The sequence below is a fragment of the Plasmodium gallinaceum genome (genome assembly GCF_900005855.1).
Source record: "Plasmodium gallinaceum strain 8A genome assembly, contig: PGAL8A_v1_130, whole genome shotgun sequence".
NCBI lineage: Eukaryota > Apicomplexa > Aconoidasida > Haemosporida > Plasmodiidae > Plasmodium > Plasmodium gallinaceum.
In genome coordinates, this window is record NW_021628289.1 from 857,870 (window position 1) to 874,771 (window position 16,902).

Sequence of the window (16,902 nt, forward strand, 5' to 3'; positions counted from 1 at the left end):
ATTTTTGTTTATTAGTTAAATATTATTTTTATTAAAAAAAAAAAAAAAAAAAAAAAAAAAAAAACAGAAAAAAAATTCCTTTAAATTATCAAACATAATTAAATTAAAATATTTCATAAATTTATTTTATTATAGTAATTAACTTGTTTTTTCTTTAATAGAATATTCAAAATATAAAAATTTTAAAAATAAAAAAAAAAAAAAAGGAAAAATAAATAAAAGCATAAAATAAATCAAAAATATTACATAAAATACAAGATAAAAGAGTATAAGATGATTAATAAAATAAGAAAAAAAAGTAAATAATTTTAATTATGTTATTTTATTTTATTTTATTTAAGTCATAGAATGAAAAATAACATAAATAACAAATTCAGAAAAATGAAAAGAGAATTAAATAACGAAAAATCAAATAAAACTTTTAATATAAAAAATAAGAAAAGCAATATTGAAGAAAATTTAAGCAGAAAAAAATATAATAGAATGAATGTAGAATATACTAATAAAAAGACTCAAGAAGAAAAGGTTATTCATAAAAAAAACAAAGAAATAAATGTAGATTTACTATGTAATATAGAGAAAAAGGAAATAAAAAAGATAAAAAGAAATAACAATGAAATAAATAAAAAGTCTTTAAAAGATAAAAAAAGTAATTTCAAAAAGAAAATAAAAGAAATAAACAATGAAAAATCTATTAAAAATAACGAAGATAGTTTAAAAAATACTAACATTGATGATAATAATAAAAATAATATAATAGATAAAAATTCATTGTGGAGTGATTTATATATATCAAGGCCATTTTTAAAAGTATTATATGAATTAAAATTTAACAATCCAACTTTTATCCAAAAAGATGTTATACCATTAGCATTAGAAGGAAAAAGTATTTTAGCTAATTCTGAAACAGGATCAGGAAAAACTTTAGCCTTTGTATTGCCAATATTAGAAAGATTATTACATAGCGCAAATGTAAAAATGAGAAAAAATAATCCAAAAAGTTTATCTGTAACAAAAAGTTTAATACTATTACCAACAAGAGAACTTGCATTGCAATGCTATGATGTTATTAGATCATTAACGAAATATGTTTTAATTACCTACTCTCTTTTTTGTGGAGGAATAGATATAAAACAACAAGAATATGAATATAAGAAAAAAAAGGATATATTTATATGTACACCTGGTAGGATTCTAGATTTATTACTAAATTCTTCAAGTGATTTTATTAATTTTTTGGAAATTGTTGTTTTTGATGAAGCTGATAAGTTATTAGAATTGGGATTTAAGGAAGAATGTTTAAAAATATTAGATGTATGTAAATATAAAAAACAAATTTTATTTTTTTCAGCGACACTAACAAATGATATAAAAGAATTAGTAAACTTTTCTTTAAAAAATCCTATTTTTATTCAAAGTGGTGAAAATTGTGAAATAGATAAGAAATTTACAAAAGGTGATAAAATTTTAAAAACTTTTAAAATATCTGAAAACTTAAATCAAGAATTTGTAAATATTGTTCAAGAAAAATACAGAAAAGCTGCCTTATTATATTTGTGTAGTAACATTTATAAAAATCATGCTATAATTTTTTTTAAAACTAAAAGGGAAACTCATTTAATGCATACAATATTCAAGTTGCTTAATTTTAAATGTGCAGAATTGCATGGATCATTAACTCAAAAAAAAAGAATAGAATCCATTTTAATGTTTAAGAAAAAAGAAGTTAATTTTTTATTAACTACAGAATTAGCATCAAGAGGATTAGATATTGACCATGTTCTCTATGTTATTAATTACAACATACCTTCTAATGTTGTTAAGTATGTTCATAGAATAGGTAGGACAGCAAGAATTGGAAAGAAAGGAACTGCCAGTACTTTATACTTACTTAAAGAAAAAATTCACGTTAAGAAAATAATTAAAGGATTGAAAAAAAACAAAAATTTAAAAATTTTTAAGAGGAATATTGCTAAAGATAATATTTTGCATTGGTATAATATTCTTAAAAAAAATAAAGAGAAAATAAAGGAAATAATAGAACAAGAAAAGACAGAAAAGGAAATAGAAAAATCTAAAAAATCAATAGAAAAAATAAAAAATCTTATAACATATAAGGATGAAATATTAAATAGACCTCCTAGAACATGGTTTTTAACAAAAAAAGAAAAAATAGACTTGAAAAAATCTACAAAAAAAAACAATGAGTTAAATGATTTAGTTAATGGAAAAAAAAAATTACCATTAAATGAAAATGACAATAATTCGAAAAATAATAGGAAGGTATGTAAATTAGAAAAAAATAAAAAAATAAAAAATAATAATGAGGAAAAAAAAAAATTAAAAAGTTATCAAGCAATTATAAAAGACTTAAAATTAAATATTCTTCATAATAAAAATAATTCTTCTAAGAATATTTTAAAGAATAATAAAAATGAAGTATTTAAAAAAAATTATATGAACATAAGAAAAAACTCTAAAAGGGTAAAAAAATTGGAAAAGAATAATAAAAATTTTAATAAATATTCAAAAAAGAAAAATAAAAAAAATTAAATTTTCTTTGTAAAGGATTACAAAGAAGAAAATTTTTTTACATAAATAAAATATCCTTTTTAATTATAAATAATTATATAATTTTTTATATTTTAAAAAATAAGGAATATCCTATAATTTAATTCATTTATTTATAATTTTTTAAATTTAATAATATTAAGTTATTTGCTTTTATATTTTTTCTTTGATATGAATAATTGATTATTTTTTTGAAAAAAAAGTGAATTATTAAATTTTGACATAACATTACTATTTTAAGTTATTTTTTCATATATTTTTTAAAAAATAAAACTTAAAGACATAATATTTTAGCTTTAATTTTGTGTTAATGAAGAGTTAAATTTTTATCTTTTTGAAAATCTTCTACTATGAATAGGATTTAAACTATTATATTTATAAAATGGATTATTATTTTTATAGGAAATAGATCAAATTTTAAAAATTTCTACTTTTGAAATATATCTTTTTTTTTTTTTTTTTTTTTCTAAATTTCTTTTGGATATTACTAAATAATTAACATCCTAATTTGTAAAGATAAATTTAGATAACAAGTATATTTTTTTTATAATTTTTTTTAAAAAATATATTTTTTATTCAAACATTTAAATAGTGTTTCAATTCAAGTTGTATTACACAACTAATAAACCAAAAAAAATTCCCTCTTAATTTAAATTCTTTTTTTATTCTTTAAAATTTTAAATATTTTTTAAATATTTTTCATTTTAATTTATAATATAAACTATTTGTCTTTACTTTTTATTATTTTTATAAAATTTATTTTTATTTTTTTTATTATATATTAAAAAAGTTATTTTTTGTAAGAACTGCATAAAAAAATTTTTAATTCTTAATAAGATTCTTTGTTCTTTTTTATACTAAATTTATAAGTAGTTAAATAAATTACATGTTTTAAAAAACAATTAATGAAATGAAATTATTTCAAGTTGAAAGAATGAAATAAATTTTTTTTTTTTTTTTTTTTCAACTCAATAATATAAACTTACAAAAAGCTTGTAAGTCAAAAATATATATTTATTTATAAGTTATAAAATTAGTTTTACCTTAATAAAAATATCTTTTGTTAAAAAAATATTAAAAATTATAAATATGTATTAAAGTTATAAATTAAAAAGCTATGTGAAAAGTAAAAAATTTTAAGATATGAAAAAAGAGATTTATTAAATAAAGGAACATAAAAAATGAAAAATATTTAAAAATAAGAAACATAAAATACATTTATAAATAATATAAAAGATATTTCAGTTAAAAGTTTTATGAATTTGATTTTATTCTTTCTTTTATATAATTGTTTAAAATTTAATGAAATTTTTTATATTAGGAAATATATTATTATGAAATAAAAATTTTATAAAATGTAAAGAAAAACAAAATAATATCGTAAAAAAAAAAAAAAAAAATATATATATGTAAAAACATTTACATATAAAACTATAAAAATATAAGGAGAAATTAAAAAATTTTCATTAAACAGTTATAAGAAAAGGTCATTATATATATATATAATGTATTTATAAAAAATATTAAGAATTTAGTATTTTTTTTTTTTGTGAAGTTATAAAAAATTAAAATGAAGGACGAAAAAGGAAAATCATTAAATGAAAGTAAAGGAAAAAGAAAGAAAAATGAGGGTAAAATAAATAATGGAAATAGTGATATTTTTAATCCACAACTAAGTGCAAGAGAGTTGAAAAAAATTCAATATTATGAGAATATGTTTAAGAAGATGGAGCAGAAAAAAGAAGATAATGCAAATGATGGTGATTATAAGTATAAAAAAAAATATAATAAAATAAAAAGAACGAAAAAAGCACATAAACATAAGAAAGAGCTAATTGAACATAATGAAAAAAATAGTAAAAAAAATAACTTAAAAAAAATTAATTCAGGTAAAGAAATTTATTCTTCATATAAAAATGTAAATAAAAATGAAAGCAAACAAAAAAAAAATAACATTTTGAATTCTAACATTAATCATAGTTTTAGTGAACAATGTTTAGAAGGGAAAGAATTAATGATCAATGTAAAAAAGGAAAAATTAATTAAGCAGAAGCTTATTAAATCTAAAAGCATTGAAAATAGTGAAGTTGTAACAACAAAGAAGGAAAATTATATAAACTCAAATCTATTTAATAGTGGTAACATAGGTAGAATTAACAAATTATATAACACTAAATCTAATTCTGATTTAAATGAGAATAATTATTTACACATAATTGTAAATAAAAAAGAAAATAATAAAATAGTAAAAATACAAAGGAATAGAACAAATTTTTTATTAAAAGATTATAAACTGATAATTAATAAAGAAAAAGGATATTCTTCAGATAATATAATAAGTTATAATAATATAGATGAAATAAGTCATGAATTTAATAAAACTCATTTAGGAGAAGAAGGAAATGTTTTAAAAGCTATAAGAAGTGTTTCTTTTAGTTCTAATAAAAGTGAATATTTTTTTAATGATAGTATATATAATCTGAAAAGTAGTTATGATGAAAATATATTAGAAAATAAAATTATATATAATGATTATAATTCATATTCTTTTGAGAACGAAAAAAAAAAAATTCTAAATTATTTCACAAATAATGTAGTTAAAAAAACAAACAGTTTTAATGAGTTATTAAAAAAAAGAAGAATCAACAAAAATATTAGTGGTATGAATAGCAGTTTCAAAATAAAAAATAATTTAAATTCAATAACTAGAAATTTAGAATCTTCTATTGAAAGTAATGATAATTTAAAGCTATATTTAAATGATAAAGAAATTACCGATGAAAATGCAAATACTAAATCTTGCAGTATTGAATACTTTAATGAAGAAGATAATGAAAGCAAAAGAGAAATAAATAATGATTTTAACTTTAAATCTCATAATGAAAGCAATAATGCAAGTAATAGTAAAAAAATGAGTAATGTAAATTATTGCATTAAGAAGTATCTGGATAACATGAAATATACAAATTTAAAAAAATTAAAAAAAATTAATAAAGAAAATTTAAAAATATATGTAAGAAGTTGTGTAAATTTTTTAAACTTTAGTAATTTTGATAACGCTATCTTATGCTTGCTCAATTTTCAAAATACTGTACAAAAAAAAAAGAAAAAATAACGATAATCTCATAAGCTTTAATAATAGAAGTTTAAAGTTATCAGAAGAAAAATAAATACTAATTAAAAGGAATATACAATTATAATAAAGGCAATTTAAGGATATTTCTCAAAAAAATAAAATAGTTTTAGATAGTTAAACTAAAGCAATTTTATTTATTAAAAAGAAAATATGTCATTCTTAGGAAACCTTTTTAAACAATATCTAAAAAAAAGAATTGCAAGAATAAGGAATTTAAAAATTTTTTGTGAGAAAAATTGTACTTTTGAATAATATAAATTAAGGATTTACAAATTCATAAAGTAAATGAATAATTAATTTTTATTAGAAATTAGAAAAAATAACATATATATGATAAAAAGAACATGAAGTTTAATTAAGATAATAAAAATTCAAATAGATGAAAAAATAATATTTGAAAAAAAAAAAAAAAAAAAAATGAAAGAAAAAAAAGGGAAAACCTGTAAATGAAAATATGTAAATTTAATTTAATAAGATAATAAAAGATATGTTATAGAAAAAGATTATATTGATATAATATTTATAAGAATAAACATTTAAAATGTAGATCTTGTATTAAGAAGAAATATAAAAAGACAATTATTTACATAAAAAAGATATTATGTTTAATGCTAATATGAAAGTTTAAATATAGAAATGAAGATAATTTAATTACTAATAAAAATTCTTTTATAATTTATTTTGTGTTATGTGTAATTCTTCTCATAAAAATATTTTTATTAATATCATTAAAAAAAGTATTCTAGAAATTTTAGATTAATAGGTAACTTTAAAATGTAAGTTATTCTTTTTCAATTTTTGTAGGGTCTTTTATTTTTATTTAAATTTTTTCCACCCTTCTATTGTGTTTTTATCATTACAATAAGAAAAACATTTACTATATTTTTTTATAAATATTTTTATTTATTAAAAAAAATGTTTTAGGTAATGTCGCATTTAATATAAATTTGTCTAAATAAATATAACTATTATTTTTATAAATTCATTTTGACATTTTATTTACACAACTTTTATTTACAAATTTTTGCTTTAATGTTTTATTTTAGTTTTTTCTTTTTTCATAATTCTTCTATTTTTAAATAATTTTTTTTTTTATTATTTTACCTTGAGAAATTTAAAAATAATTTCATATACAGCTTAAAAAGTAATAAGAAAATATAAAAAAAAAAAATTTTCAAATTATTATATATCTTTAAATGAATTTAACAAATACACAAAAAAATTCTCGTATTCATAAATAAATATACTTAAACATTTTAAATATATTTATACAAAAGTAAAAAAAAAAAATAAAAAAAAAAAAGATTTATTCAAGGTATAAAACACTGAATAAAGAGGAATATAAATAATATAAAATATAATTTTTTTTGGTAAAATTTTACAAGTTTAACTTTTTTTTGAAGTCCTAACGAAAAAAGAATATATATATATATATGTATATATTTAATTTTTTAAAGTAATTAAAATATTTTAACTTTTTTTACTGTTTACCTTAAATGTTTTAATTGCTCTTATTGAAAGACTTCTTTTTCCCATTTTTAATATTTTATTTATTAAATTATCTTTTGAAAGAAGGAAGTTATAGTAATATTTTGATGTTAAAAAATGATAGGAAATTAGTAAAGTTAAATCATTTTTAAAGTTGTAATAATTATTATTATAAGAAGACAATATATTATTAACTACTTTTTCATTAAAATTTGGGTTTATGTTATTTTTTTTGAAAAAAAGTTTATCCTCATTAATTATGTTTAAACTGTTTTTTACATCTATGCTATTCTTAAAAAAATTTAAATATTTAATATCATTACTTGTACTTTTCTCATTATGAGAAAATTCGTAAGTGGTTTTATTTCCTTCAGAATTTTTTTCTGTCTCATTTAAAAATATTTTTTCGAGAGAATAGAGTGTTTTGTGATATTTTTTAATCTTCTCACTAATGCTTTTAATTTTATAATAATAAAAAAAAATATATATATTAATGAGATTATTTATTTCCCTTCTATTAGCTTCTCCATACTTTAAATAATTAAAATTATCTGTTTTGCTTTTTTTAATTTTCTTTTCTATTATATCCTTTTCATCAAATAGATAAATAATCTTATAAAAGTTTAGGTTATCTAATAAATCATTTTTACTCATTTTTCTGTGACCATCTAAATTCATTATTTCTATATTAAATTTACGAGAATAAATTTCTGGCATTTTAGCAACAGAAGGAAAATAGTTATTCATTTTTTTACATATTTTTTTAATTATTTCCACATTTTTATTTTGATCTAATCCTATTATTAAATAGTTTGGCTTATAAAGTAGGATATCCGATAACATTAAGTTAGGATAAGATAATAAGGAAACAGATTTATTATAACCACTTGTTTTTATATGTACATGTGAATTTAACAAATTAATGGATGTAAAAGAATTTATTAAATAATATAAAGAAGTATGAACTTGAATATCTGATTGCCTAAAAATATAGAAAAAATGTTTTTGGTGTATATTTTTTTCATAATATTTTTCATGATGATAATCTGTATTCTCTTCATAATTATTATAAGACTCTGTACTTTCACTAAATATATGATCCTTAATGTTATGTGTATTATTTATATTTAAATTATTGAGTTCCTTTTCATAATCAAAGAAGGATTGAGATATATTCGAATTGCTTGAAGGTAAAAACTTACTGATATTTGAATCGAAATCACATTTAAATAATTTTAATATTTTTTCTAACTTAATATCATTAATGTAGATATCTATATATTTTTTTTTCTTAATAAACATATCTATTATTAAAGAAATAATAACTTTCATTGTGTCCAAAACATTTTTTTTTAGAGAAAATATATTGTTTAAGTTTGTTAAACAATGAAGATCGGCTATTAATATTATTTTATTTAACTTTATTACTTGTTCTTTTTTTTCATTTATAAAATTTTTTTTTCTTTTAGCTTCTAAATTTATAATAGGGTGCAAGCATCCTATATAATTCCCTAAATGAATATCACCACTTGGCTATATAAATTAAAAAAAAAAAAAAAAAAAAAAAAGAAATAATTATAATTATTATTATTTGTTTAATACAAATCCTCATGATTACCTTTATTCCAGTTAGAAATGTACAACTATTTTTTACTTGGAAATTAACTTTTTTTTTGTATATTTTAATTTCTCTGAAGAGATAAAAAACACTTCCTTTAAATTTTCTTACTTTAACATTCTTACATAAATAAACCTGAATAAATAATAGAAAAGATAAAATTAATATATTTTCCTTCCTCATTATATTTATCTATTATTTTCCCCAAATATTAACGAGAGTAAAATTAATCCATTTTTTTTTTTTCTTCTTAAAAATATTATATATGAGTGTAAATATGCATACATATATATATATAAGGTTTATATGAGAAAAAAATATTTTCTTTAGAGTATTGCTGCAAAATTCTTTACATTAACAATTAATTTATCAAATTTTGTAATTTTTTGAAAAAGAACAATCTGAATAACATAAACAAAATTGATAATATCTACATTTTTTTTCAACATACTCTTTAGTAAAATAATAAATTTAAGGTATGATTTTATAAGAATAAGAAATTTATATACTTCGAAAAATTGTGAAATTCAATATTAAAAATATAAATATGAATTAATAGATTTAAGATAATTATTTAATAAAAATAAAAGAAAAATTTAATCATTAAATTTTTTCAATTCTAAAATATGTGTAACTTTTTTTTTTTTTTTTTATTTAAATAAAAAACAATTGCTATTTTTTTAATTAAAAAAAAAAAAAAAAAAAAAAAAAAAAGAATTTATGTATGGCAAGAAAAAAAATATTATAAATATCTTAAAAAATTTAAAATGTTTATCTTATAAAAGTAAATTTTCTTACTATAAAAAAAAAAAAAAAATAATAAAATAAACAAGTTTTAATTATCTCTATGAAAACAAGCAAAAAAAAAAAAAAAAATAAAATAAAATAAAAAATAAAAATAATATGTTCTAGAACATCAAATAAAAATATAAAGAGAATTCATAAATTAATGAAAAAGGTAGGATAATATGAACAATATAAAAACTGTTAAATGGTAATCTAAAATAATATTAAAAAAAAAAATGTTTTTAAATTATTCCATAACACCTTTTAAATCTCAAATAAATCCTCCAGAGAATATTTTTGATAGTTTAAAAATTTACTCATATTATTATTGTTTTTTTTTATTTTATCATTTATTTGTTTTATTATTACTTTTCTTTGATATAATTTATCGTTTGAATTAGTTAGCTGTGGTTTTTCATTTTTATTAAAATTTATATTTTCTTTCATTTCATCATTTTTTTCTTTTATATGATTTTCTGACTCCAAAATTTCTTTTTCTACTTTTTTTTCGTTTCCTAAATCACTATCGTACTTTTTTAAATTTTCTGCTTTTTTATCAACAGTTAATATATCTTCATTTTTTGATAAAACTAAGTTATTAAAAGTTGACACTTCTTTATTATTTTTTTTTTTATCCATAATTTTATCAACTAATTTTTGACTATATAAGTTAGTTAAGCATAAATTAATTACGTCTGGATTATAGATCATACTGATATTATTTTTTCTTTTTTTTTCTACATCATTATTCGATTCTCTCATATTTGAATTTTTTTCATGTCTTTCTTTTGAATCATTACAATTAGCTATACTTGAATTTGTAGATGATTTTTGAAATTTACTATTAAATGTATTTTCATTAATAATATTATTTTCTTCATTTGAATCATTCATTTTATTTTTTATTTTATTTCTATCTGCTGGAATAAAATTATATAAATCTTTTACCTTTTCATATTCTTTACAGTTAACTTCATCTTCGCTTTTAGATTTTATTACTTCTCCTTTTAAGAATTCATCTTTTAGAGCATAAATATGGGAATCATATATTACATGATCAATGAAAGTTAAAAATGACAAGGAAAGAATATTAATTAATTTATTATCAACATCTAAAGATGTAGAATTTTGTGATGTTTCTATGACACTTTTAATATAAGTATTCAAAATGTTAATTTCTTCAGTTGCATCATTTTTTGAATCTAAATAACTATCTGATTCTAAAAGGTTTGAATTTTTTGTTTTTAAAAAATTTTTATAAAAATCTAGAGGAACATCCGATTGACATATATTTTCATAAAATTCCTCAACCGAGTCATATGAACTATTTTCATCACTTTCACCTAATGATTTTTCGCTTTTACTTGAATAAAAAATATCCACTTTAATAGAGTCACTTTGATTATTAATATTATTTTTATGTTCTTCATAATTTTCAACAGTTTTACTATTTGAATACCTCATTTCTTTCTCTGAGTTATTTATATTTATAGAATTTGTTGTATTTATATTGTTCTCTTTTTCACTTTCATGGAATAAGAGACTTTTATCTTTATCAGAATATTTTTTATCTTTATAATTATTTATTAAATTTTTATCACTTTCAAAATTATTAATGCTCTCATTTAACAAACCTTGGTTATTTTTCAAACAAGAGTCTTTTTCATAATCAGATATGAGTGTTTTTTTTAAAAAATCATTTTTAATATTTTGTACTTTTATTAAATCATCACTACATATATTATATCCCTGTTCGTTTGTCACTGTTAATTTTTTCTTACTATTTATATTTTTTTTTTTTCTCATATCTTCAGAATTATAATTTTTATCATTACATTTCATATTATTAATGTTAACATATTTACTATATTCTGCATTATAATTATTTTTAATTATCATTTCATCAAAATTATATGCATCAAATTCTTTACTATCAGTACAATTCATTTTATTACTCTTTACCAATTTTTCTTCACATAATCGACGCTTTTTAGCTTCATTTAATGAAATAATACAATCAAAATTTTTTTCTTCGTTTTTTATTTCATTTTTACTTATTATTTCTGGTACATTTATAATATTATTTTTAAAATTATCATCTTTTTCATATTGACTGTTTTTATTTATCAATTTGTTTTCATTTTTATTAGTAAATATTTCATTCATTCTATAATGAAAAATATATTTATTTTTTTTTTTTTTTTTTTTTTAATATATAATAAGTTTATAATTAATGGCTTAAATACATCAAAAAAATATTTAAATAATAAAAAAAAAAACAGTAAAATTATTAAAAAAATTTGTTTATTCTATAATTTAAAATATACATGTAAATAATCTTTTAATTTTTTTTTATACACACATAAAAACTTTATTAACTCAAACTATATTGAATCATCTTTCAATTATTTAAAAAAAAAAATAGTTTATAAAATTCTCAGCATATAAAATAAAATTTTAAAAGAATTATATAATATATATATATATATATATAAATATTTATTTTTTTACTTTTATATTTATAATTTGTAAATAGTATTTTTATTTATTAATATAAAATATAATACATAAAAAAGAAAATTTTAAAAAATATTTTAAATGAGTTCATGAAAAATTTGAGAAATTAAAATTATATTGGATTTCATATGTTAAATTAATCATAGGACATAATAAAACATTAAAAAATCATAATTTAAAGTTGTTCCATTTCAGTAATTTTTTTTTTCTTATGGTTTGCAAAATTTAAGAAAAACAACATTAACGTGATGCCGTTTTTACTTTTTTTTTTTAGAGAAGGTTGTTTATAGATAAGATATTATTGAGGAAATGATTTTTAAATATAAAAAAAAAATTAAAAATTTATAAAAAAATTTAAGTTTATCTGAACATATCAAGAAATATTTTTAAAAAATAAATTTTAAAGTAATTAAAAAGAATTGAGAAAATTTAATTTTTAAAAAGATTCTTAAAGAACTATGCAGAAAGTTTTTTTATACGGAAAGAAGAAATCAAGAATAAATTCGTTGAAAAATATAAAATGAAAATGGTATATTATGTTTATGTAATTATTAAAAATTAAAAAATTTAAATCAAAAAAAATTAAAATATAATGGAAATACTAATGAAACTTAATTAAAAGAATATAAATATTTACATTAAGAAACATATAAAAAATTATGCTAGTATATACTTGCATATTATTCTCGAAGTATAATACTATAAGAAAAAAATTAGGCAGACTTTATATATAAAATATCCTTTTAGTATAGAAAAATAAAATTAACATTTAAACTTAAAAAGTTTATGATTCAAAATATTTTTTATCTAATATTTTTCCAGTTGAAATAATTAAAAGATGGTAATTTTTATTTAAAAATTAATTATTTACATTAGAAAATATAAAAAACATCAACTTTTAAAACTTTGAAAAATAAAAAAAATTTAATGAATATTACTATAATCATTAGAAAATATAAAAAAAAAAAAAAAAAAAAGAAAACTTAAAGAAACAAAATTGTTAACATAATTATTATATTTTAAGCTTCCTATCTCCGATTAAAGAAATAAGGGAAAATAAATAGTCATATAGTATATGACAATATAAATAAATTAAAACTAAAAGAAAAAGCAACTTATGAAAAAGAGAAAAATGTTTTATAATGGAATACTTCAAGTTAATAAGAATAAATTTTAAGGTATAATCAAATGCATAAAACGTATGTAATATTATAAATTGAGGTAATAAGCTTTTAGAAAAACAAATTTTGATTAATAATTTATTTTATTTATTATTTTCTTTATATCCATTCTGTAATTTAAAAAAATATAATTATTTTTGATTGACCAGAAATAATATTGTAATATTTTCCTTCATTAAATATATATTTATTAGGTTATTTATTAATTGGAGATTTGTATTTTCATTTTATTATGTAAATCTTCACTGTTTAAAACTATATAATAATTTTTCCTTTTTTATATAAACACACAATTACATTTGTATATTATGTCAGGATTCATCTGTTTTTATATAATCTTTCTTATTTATTTTAAAATATACAAAAATTTATTTTTTCTTAGATAAGTTTGAGTAAAATTATTACTTTGTAAAAATAATGTTTTTCATTATTCAGTTATTTTGTATTTTCATTTTTGAAAAGTATATTGTAAAATGCATTTCTTATAATGCATAATTGTGCAGAAGGAAAACTTAATTTTTGTTATCATCAACAAAAATTAATATAATAATGTTTCCTTTTTCCTTATTTTAAAAAAAAAAAAACTTGTAAAGTTCATAATTATCAGTTTTCCTTGTAACTTAACTGATAATTTTCCTATTTTTTTAATTTTTATGATTAATAAAAAAAATATTACAGTTGAATAAATCCCTAGAAATGTTTTACTTATTTGATTAATGAATAATTTTTTTTTTTAAATTAACGAAAAACAAAAAATGTAGCATAAAAATTGTAAGATTCATTTATTTTACTTTTATAAAGATCTAAAGATAAAAAGATACAAAAAATTAGTGATGTTTCATAATATTTATGAATTATTAAAAATACTATATCAAAAAATAAAATGTAAAAAAAAATAATTTGAAGATTCATTGAAATAGAGTTTTTATTTGAAGAAATAGAAAGTTTTTAAAATTTATTATATTTATTAGCATATATATTAATTACAATTTTCCATTTTTTCATAGACAAAATGCTGAAATTAAACTGATTTTTTTTTTTTTCATGGCATATAAAATTTTTTTTTAAGACAGAATTAATAAGAATGATATATATGTATATGTAAAATTAAATTAAAAACAAAACTGAAAATAATAAAATTACCTTGAAGTGTATATAATATAATAAAAAAAAAAAAAAAAAATGTAGACTTTTTGCACATATCTTTCTAAGAAAAAATATAAAACATTTTATGTTAAAAAGTTAGTTAAAATTTTATTAAAAATAACATTATTAAGTTTTAAAATATTTTTATCTTTTAATGTATTAAAAATTCAAGATCTAATAAAAAATTTAAGAATATTTTTTATTGAGCTTATCTCAACATTTTCCTATAGATAATTATCTTATCACATATAAAATGTTAATATCATTATGTAATATTAATATATCTTTGAACACAATTTTATTTCAGGAATTATTAAATAAATATATATAGAATATATTAATTTTAATATAAGTAAAGAATAAGTGAATTACTTAATGAAATAAAAAATAAATTATAGAGACAAGATTAAAAATTTATAAAAGGTTTTCAAATAGGAAAAGATAATCATTCAAAATTTAGAATTTTTTTAAGTATTTAATGTTATATTAAAGAATATAATTTTTCTCTTATATGTAATTCACTTATACATAAAAATATTACATATCTTTGAATAAATAATTATACTTTTATTTACAGAAAAAATCCTGTATTATTATAAAAATATTTATATTAAAATTATATTTTACATATATAAATTATTCATATGCGGAAGAGAAAAAAGTTATAGCGGGCATGGTCTAGTGGCTATGACGCCTGCCTAACACGCAGGAGATCCCGAGTTCGATCCTCGGTGCCCGTAATTTTATAAATCCTTAAATAAATAAATTTTCACTAAAAATACTTTTATGTAAGAATTTATTTTTTATTTTATATTGCAATAACTTTTTCATGATTCAATTTTTTTCTCATAAATGAACATAAAGAGATATATTAAAAAATTTCTTTTTATTTATATTGTATAAAAATATTAATTTTTTAAATGAATAATATAAAGTATTATAATAGAGAAGTTACATAATAAATCACAACATAAGCAAATACTTCCTATATATAAGATTAAATACTTTGTATATAAGGCATAATTTATATATATATATTTTAAGAAAAAGCAAGTTCAAAGGGTAAAATAATTTTATCTTAAATAGGCTTCATTTCTTTCGTTTTTTTTTGAGTATGTAGTTAATCTTATTAAATAATTAATCATTTTAAATGACATGTAAGTTTAAAAAAAAAAAAATTAACTTACTAATAAAAAGGATAACTAAAAATTTTTGTTCAAATGTTTCAATTTTTTTATTAAAAGTAGGAATAAAAAAAACTATAGGTTACTTTTTTGTTAGTTTTAATATTCTGCAATACAAAGAAATGTTTATTTTTCTTAAATTTAAATGTAATTTTTATTTTTTTTTGTTTTTTATTAAGTATATTTACTTTTTGAATATTATTTTTAAGAACAAAATTAGGAGAAAAAACTAATATATCTTTAAATTTTAAAAATATATAACAGAAAAAATATTCAGAGAAAATTTTTATCTTTTGAATATTGGTATGTATAATAAGTTTACAGGTAATTATACCTTCATTACTTGATAGATTTAAAAAATACATTTCCTATTTAAATATGGTTATTTAAAATAGAATATAAATCAATATATAAATGTAGAAAACACAGTAACTATAAAGATAGTTTTAAATTAAAAATCATTTATGAAGTTACATTGAAAGGTCTCGCCGGGACTCGAACCCGGGTTGGAGGATTCAAAGTCCTCAGTGCTAACCACTACACTACGAAACCACTATATATAATTGTTCTTAAGAATTTTTTATTTTTTAAAATAATTAAATTACTGAAAACTTCAAAGTTTTTAATATTTTTTTAGTGTAAAAATTTTTATGAATATTAATACTCATGAAAATTTTAAAATAATCACTAAAAAATTAAAAGTAGTAATTATTTTGTTTTAAAAATAATTTACAATAAATATTAAAATTCAAAAAGAAATATAATTTTAATAAAAATTATATAAAAGATTATAAATATCTTAATTTATATCTTTTTAATATATTTTTTTATTTCATAATATAAATATTATTAAAAGATGTTCTTTTAAAATAAAAAACTCTTTTTTTTTCTTCATTACTAAACTTTTTTTTCATTTTTTATAAAATATTTTAAGGAAATTATTTTTCATAAAATGCTTTTTGTATGATACTAAAAATTAATTTTTTTTATTTTTTATACTACATATTTATAAAAAATAATAAAATGTATTATAATTAAGTAGTTTGTATTTTATTTTTAAACATTTCTTATTACAGTTTTTAAAAAAAGAAATTAGACAATGTTTAATTAAGATTTTGAGAATTTACAATTTAAATAAATATAAAAAATTCTTAATTTATTTTATAGTTTTTTTTTTTTTTTTTTTTTATATATATTTTCAAATTATTCACCGAACTATATTATAAATTTATAATATAGTAAAAGTATATTAAATAATGAATGTTTTGCAACAAT

General features: G+C 16.8%; 4 protein-coding genes and 2 non-coding genes across 6 annotated transcripts; 3 read left to right on the forward strand and 3 right to left on the reverse strand.

The window, feature by feature from the left end:
• Positions 1-381: 381 nt before the first annotated feature.
• PGAL8A_00472500 (DEAD/DEAH box ATP-dependent RNA helicase, putative) lies at positions 382-2,553 on the forward strand (the record flags this gene model as incomplete). The annotated part of the gene is made up of 1 exon (XM_028673501.1): positions 382-2,553. The coding sequence occupies one exon, from the start codon at positions 382-384 to the stop codon at positions 2,551-2,553; it is 2,172 nt and encodes a 723-aa protein (XP_028529947.1).
• Positions 2,554-4,141: 1,588 nt separating this feature from the next.
• On the forward strand, positions 4,142-5,686 carry PGAL8A_00472600 (conserved Plasmodium protein, unknown function; the record flags this gene model as incomplete). The annotated part of the gene is made up of 1 exon (XM_028673502.1): positions 4,142-5,686. The coding sequence occupies one exon, from the start codon at positions 4,142-4,144 to the stop codon at positions 5,684-5,686; it is 1,545 nt and encodes a 514-aa protein (XP_028529948.1).
• Positions 5,687-7,085: 1,399 nt separating this feature from the next.
• PGAL8A_00472700 (tryptophan--tRNA ligase, putative) lies at positions 7,086-8,996 on the reverse strand (the record flags this gene model as incomplete). Its single annotated transcript, XM_028673503.1, has 3 exons — positions 7,086-7,112; positions 7,199-8,728; positions 8,814-8,996. The coding sequence occupies 3 exons, from the start codon at positions 8,994-8,996 to the stop codon at positions 7,086-7,088; spliced, it is 1,740 nt and encodes a 579-aa protein (XP_028529949.1).
• An 867-nt stretch (positions 8,997-9,863) lies between these two features.
• PGAL8A_00472800 (conserved Plasmodium protein, unknown function) lies at positions 9,864-11,765 on the reverse strand (the record flags this gene model as incomplete). Its single annotated transcript, XM_028673504.1, has 1 exon — positions 9,864-11,765. The coding sequence occupies one exon, from the start codon at positions 11,763-11,765 to the stop codon at positions 9,864-9,866; it is 1,902 nt and encodes a 633-aa protein (XP_028529950.1).
• Positions 11,766-15,110: 3,345 nt separating this feature from the next.
• PGAL8A_00472900 lies at positions 15,111-15,183 on the forward strand. The gene has a single exon. It is a non-coding gene; the product is annotated as a tRNA-Val (tRNA).
• Positions 15,184-16,107: 924 nt separating this feature from the next.
• Positions 16,108-16,179, reverse strand: PGAL8A_00473000. Its single transcript has one exon. It is a non-coding gene; the product is annotated as a tRNA-Glu (tRNA).
• Between the last annotated feature and the right edge of the window lie 723 nt (positions 16,180-16,902).